The sequence below is a fragment of the Cynoglossus semilaevis genome, chromosome 17, assembly GCF_000523025.1.
Source record: "Cynoglossus semilaevis isolate Cse_v1.0 chromosome 17, Cse_v1.0, whole genome shotgun sequence".
NCBI lineage: Eukaryota > Metazoa > Chordata > Actinopteri > Pleuronectiformes > Cynoglossidae > Cynoglossus > Cynoglossus semilaevis.
In genome coordinates, this window is record NC_024323.1 from 6,185,482 (window position 1) to 6,191,481 (window position 6,000).

At 38.6% G+C, this 6,000-nt stretch overlaps 1 protein-coding gene across 1 annotated transcript in view; it reads left to right on the forward strand.

The window, feature by feature from the left end:
- The first annotated feature begins 1,016 nt into the window (after positions 1–1,016).
- LOC103392864 (myosin heavy chain, fast skeletal muscle) overlaps positions 1,017–6,000 on the forward strand; it is a 12,424-nt gene continuing 7,440 nt past the window's right edge. Inside the window, exons 1-15 of the mRNA XM_025064348.1 lie at positions 1,017–1,065; positions 1,161–1,375; positions 1,470–1,613; positions 1,699–1,855; positions 1,931–1,958; positions 2,038–2,140; positions 2,220–2,312; positions 2,392–2,455; positions 2,549–2,647; positions 2,728–2,831; positions 2,918–3,056; positions 3,372–3,490; positions 3,583–3,732; positions 3,816–3,986; positions 4,076–4,382. Of these exons, the coding sequence (XP_024920116.1) occupies positions 1,172–1,375; positions 1,470–1,613; positions 1,699–1,855; positions 1,931–1,958; positions 2,038–2,140; positions 2,220–2,312; positions 2,392–2,455; positions 2,549–2,647; positions 2,728–2,831; positions 2,918–3,056; positions 3,372–3,490; positions 3,583–3,732; positions 3,816–3,986; positions 4,076–4,382 (1,882 nt within the window). The 5' untranslated portion in view covers positions 1,017–1,065; positions 1,161–1,171. The remainder of the gene's footprint in view (positions 1,066–1,160; positions 1,376–1,469; positions 1,614–1,698; positions 1,856–1,930; positions 1,959–2,037; positions 2,141–2,219; positions 2,313–2,391; positions 2,456–2,548; positions 2,648–2,727; positions 2,832–2,917; positions 3,057–3,371; positions 3,491–3,582; positions 3,733–3,815; positions 3,987–4,075; positions 4,383–6,000) is intronic.

The window sequence follows — 6,000 nt, forward strand, 5'->3', positions numbered from 1 at the left end:
TCCCTTTTAAAACAGAGGCTTAAATATAAATGAAACAATACGAACACTTTTGCTCTACAATCTAAATTTAATAATATAAGTTATTTAAAACAATTGACATGTTATTATTATTTATTATTTTTATAAATTAAAAATGGTCGAAGGGTGGAAGGGCCCTTTATCATGGTACTATTACACTGGAATCTCTAACATGGTGGTAGTGGCTAAAGACTTATTTTGAGTCTTATCCTAGCTTGGATGGCAGCTCTTAGTCCATCACATTCCAAGACAGCGTTCCATCCTTCCTTTTAATGGATTGACACTCATGGATCAATTTGATTGCAAACATCTAAAATATGCTGCGGTTCAGTTTCTTAATATTTACAGACTTTTATCTGGGCTCCGCATTCAAGATCATTGTAACTTGTGATTAAAAAGCACAAACAGAATTTGGTTCCATGATAAAAATAAAAAGGTGACCTTTCTGTAACAAGAAAAAGTATTATGTTATGAACAGTTGATTCAAAAATAATTTAAACAAATGAAAAAGCTAAATTCAAACATTTACCAAATACAAACCTAATATTAGGAGGACTTGTTATTTGAATAAAACACTGACTCTATTTATTTAACCTTTATGCCCTATGACTTCTCGTTTTAGGCACTTGGCAGACATACATTCCACCAGTGAACACACAAGGCAAGACAATCACTGTAAATGTCACTGTCACAAGATTAGCGACACCATGACAAGAATACATGACCAAATTGAGAAAGTCACACCTACTGAGAAGACAGGCCTCCCTCTATAAAAGATGCCCCTTGGGACTCTGACAATAACTGGCAGGCATCCAACCTAGGTGAGTACAGGAAAATACCAATTTGTTACATGTATTATTTAATGTAATTATGCTTATCCTTATGCATGCATAAAAACATGTAGTTCAACGTGGAACATTTATCAACAACAGCAACCTTCTATGTCTTTAATATTTAAATATGTTATTTATCTTTTAACAAATGCTCATTTTCAATAGGGTCAGTAACAACAGACCTGTGTTCTATCTTCTGTGGGGACTAAAAGAGGTACAATATAGTTGCAACTTTACAAATACAAAGCACAGAAGTCAATCCGACTTAGACAGAGACATATTTGATACAAGTTTGACTTGTTTCCTCAGAAGGGGCCAGAATGAGTTCAGACGCAGAGATGGAGGCCTATGGGCCTGCATCCATATTCTTACGGAAGCCAGAGAAGGAAAGACTTGAAGCACAAAACACAATATTTGATGCCAAAACAGCCTATTTTGTGACTGATGCTGTAGATATGTATGTCAAAGGCAAACTCACCAAACGAGAGGGTGGCAAAGCCACAGTTGATACATTTGCTGGAAAGGTAAGTACCTAAATATAGACATGGCAGCCACATAGAAAACATACAAATTAGTATTAATACCTTTTTTTTTTTTTTTGCTGTATTTTCCATTCAGACAGTGACTGTGAAAGAGGACGACATCTTTCCCATGAACCCTCCAAAATATGACAAAATTGAGGACATGGCCATGATGACCCACCTCAATGAGCCCGCTGTGCTGTATAACCTCAAAGAGCGTTTTGCATCATGGATGATTTACGTAAGGTTCAATCCCATAATATTGTGTGTTGTATGTGTAAAGCCTGTGCACAAAATGCAACAGTCCTTATTTGTTTATACAACAGACCTACTCTGGCCTGTTCTGTGTGGTCGTAAATCCCTACAAATGGCTGCCAGTGTATGATGCACAAGTTGTTGGAGCATACAGGGGTAAGAAGAGGATTGAGGCACCACCCCACATCTTCTCCATCTCTGACAATGCCTATCAGTTCATGCTCACAGGTACGTGATTTTATAGCTTTTAGATATACTAGACAGATCAGAAAAGAAACATCACTTTGTGTATTTTGGTTCTAGATCGTGAAAACCAGTCTATCCTTATCACGTGAGTAAAACATAACCTACCTAATACTTAAAATACCTGACTATGTTGCTTACTTGAAAACAATCATTGTATTCCTTAGTGGAGAATCCGGTGCAGGGAAGACTGTTAACACCAAGCGTGTCATTCAGTACTTTGCAACAATTGCAGTGACCGGATCCAAAAAAGAGACTAGCAAAATGCAGGTAAGTCTGGGAATCCACTCAAAGCCTTGCTATATATTCCTGGTTTTATTCCATTAAAACTCATCATGATTTTATGTAGGGTTCACTGGAAGATCAAATTATTGCAGCTAACCCTCTGCTGGAGGCCTATGGTAATGCCAAGACTGTGAGGAATGACAATTCCTCTCGTTTTGTAAGTATTTTTTCATGGAACTATGTAAAGATCCATTTTCTCATACTTTTCATAAAACTAACTGACAACCTGTGTGTAGGGTAAATTCATCAGAATTCACTTTGGGTCTACTGGCAAGCTATCCTCTGCAGATATTGAAACATGTGAGTTGTGATTATGGTTGTGGATGTCACTGTGAGGTTTGTCTGTCAATGGCAAAATATGTGATAATGTAATTATAATTTCTCTAACAACAGATCTGCTGGAGAAGTCTCGTGTCACCTTCCAGTTGTCCGCTGAGAGGAGCTACCATATCTTCTACCAGCTTGCAACTGGCCACAAGCCTGAACTCCTAGGTCTGTTTCAGTGCAGCTAATTAAATATTTAAAAGCAAATTAGGTAGTCTTATTTATCTGATCTACATTTTCTTTCTCAGAGGCTCTTCTGATCACCACCAACCCCTATGACTATCCAATGATCAGCCAGGGTGAAATCACTGTCAAGAGCATCAATGATGTGGAGGAGTTCATTGCAACAGATGTCAGTTAAAATTATTCAGTATGAAAACTTTAGATATGTATTGTGTTACTGTTATCACTAAAATATTCGGTTTGCATGAATTTTAGCTGGCCATTGACATCTTGGGATTCACTAGTGATGAAAAGGTTGGCATGTACAAGCTGACTGGAGCTGTGATGCACCATGGCAACATGAAATTCAAGCAGAAGCAGCGTGAGGAGCAGGCTGAACCTGATGGCACTGAGGGTAAGTGCATCAATAGTGTGATATTTGATCAAACTACATTACATGGTGGATTAAAACCATATTTCAGTATAATAAAATGAGCTATTTCTTGTGATATAACTCTCATACAGTAAACTAATGCATAACAAATTTTAATTAGTGCCGTCACTTTCAAATAATTTGCATTGCATTTCATTTAAATTGTAGTAGCATGTGGAAGCAAGTCAAAATAGGACCAATTACAAATAACCTCAAAAAACATAAAAAGCATGGTTCCATATGAAATCACATCTGTGGATTTGCCACTAGTGACGAATATTCTTTTCTATCAACCAGTTGCTGATAAAATTGCCTACCTCATGGGTCTGAACTCAGCTGATATGCTGAAAGCTCTGTGTTACCCAAGAGTCAAGGTTGGGAATGAGTTTGTAACCAAAGGTCAGACTGTCCCACAGGTACAAAGGCAGAACACACGTAAAATAATGATATAAAAATATACGATTTGTGTACTTCCTATGAACTGTAAGTGCTGCATGCCAATTTTTAGGTGAACAATTCAACCATGGCTCTGTGCAAGTCAGTCTATGAGAAAATGTTCTTGTGGATGGTCATCCGTATCAATGAGATGCTGGACACAAAACAGGCCAGGTCTTATTTCATTGGTGTGCTGGATATCGCTGGATTTGAGATCTTTGATGTGAGTAGTAGAACAAAGTACAAGTAGTTCAACAGTTCCCATGGAGTTCTGCTGTCAAACTCAACACTCCTTAATCTTGACAGTACAACAGCTTGGAGCAGCTCTGCATCAACTTCACCAACGAGAAACTGCAACAGTTTTTCAACCATCACATGTTTGTCCTGGAGCAAGAGGAGTACAAGAAAGAAGGCATTGAGTGGGAGTTCATTGACTTTGGTATGGACTTGGCTGCTTGCATTGAGCTGATTGAGAAGGTACAGTGACATTAGGATCATTGATGCCATTTGTTTGATGTGAAAATGGTGGACTATTGTAAGTAAAACTTGATCTTTTAATCTTTCAGCCAATGGGCATCTTCTCCATTCTCGAAGAGGAGTGCATGTTCCCCAAGGCAACAGATACTTCTTTTAAGAACAAGCTGTATGATCAGCATCTTGGCAAGAGCAAAGCCTTTGAGAAGCCAAAGCCTGGCAAGGGCAAGTCTGAGGCTCACTTTGCCCTGGTTCACTATGCTGGTACAGTGGACTACAACATCACTGGCTGGCTGGACAAGAACAAGGACCCACTGAACGATTCAGTTGTTCAGCTCTACCAGAAGTCTGCAAACAAACTGCTGGCGTACTTGTATGCATCCCATTCTTCATCTGATGGTAAATAGGAAACAATTTACTAAAATTATTGAAAATGATCATTTAATTCTTCAAAATCAGTTTTGCTTGGTTAAAAATTCAGAAAGTCTAACTTTGATTGCTTAATAATTAAATAAACAGATTCTTCTGGTGGTGGCAAGAAGGGAGGTGGAAAGAAGAAGGGTGCATCCTTCCAGACTGTGTCTGCTCTTTTCAGGGTATGTTTAAAAATCTCAAGACACCAAGGCTAAGTTTAATGAGATTGATCAACTTTTTTGCAGAAAAAATAAACAAAGTTTTATCGCTCAGGAAAACTTGGGCAAACTGATGACCAACTTGAGGAGCACTCACCCTCACTTTGTACGTTGCCTGATTCCCAATGAAACAAAGACCCCAGGTAAGAATAGCCTACCCACCAGTTTACTCGTTACATGTTACTGGTTACATACACGGGTTGGTACACCAATACTAAAATTATATGACTATGCATTCTCAGGTCTTATGGAGAACTTCCTGGTCATCCACCAGCTGAGGTGTAACGGTGTGCTGGAAGGTATCAGAATCTGCAGAAAGGGCTTCCCCAGCAGAATCCTCTACGGTGACTTCAAGCAGAGGTGCAGGCAGTTTCCTTATTCATAGGCAATTTGGTTACAGTAAAAGTGTTATAAGGGTGAAGTATTAGTAGTCAAAGTAGAGTAAGATAAATAACACAATTTTCTGTTATAGATACAAAGTACTGAATGCCAGTGTCATCCCAGAGGGACAGTTTATTGACAACAAGAAAGCTGCAGAGAAGCTGCTTGGCTCCATTGATGTGGATCACACTCAGTACAAGTTTGGTCACACAAAGGTACAAGTCTGGTGGATAAAAAACAAAAGCTACTCTCTCTTACTATATGTATATATGTACTATGCATACACATATATAATAAAATATGATTGTAATTGACTGACAACACAGGTGTTCTTCAAAGCTGGTCTGCTGGGTACCCTGGAGGAGATGAGAGATGAGAAACTGGCTGAGCTGGTGACCATGACTCAGGCCCTCTCCAGAGGCCACTTAATGAGGAAGGAGTTTGTTAAGATGATGGAGAGGAGGTACACTGCTCTTAAATGAAATTGCAAATTGATGTTTACCAAAGTCAAGCTTATGATGGAACTACATCTTTTTGATAGAGATGCAATCTACACCATCCAGTACAACGTCCGTTCATTCATGAATGTCAAAAACTGGCCATGGATGCACTTGTACTTCAAGATCAAGCCTCTTCTGAAGAGTGCAGAAACTGAGAAGGAGTTGGCTCAAATGAAGGAGAATTATGGTAAGATGCAGACAGACCTGACTACTGCCCTGGCCAAGAAGAAGGAACTGGAGGAGAAGATGGTGTCCCTGCTGCAGGAGAAGAATGACCTGCAACTTCAAGTGGCTTCTGTATGTATTCTTTTAGACAGCTTATAATCAATGAAACATTATATGTCAGAAATGGATGCAACATTAAACAATAAGGTCTATTTCTCTTACGCATTCTCAAACCATACCATTAAATAATACTGTATACATATACATTAAATTCTCATCAAAAACATACATTGGTTTTTATCTGTAGGAAAGTGAGAATCTCTCTGATGCTGAGGAAAG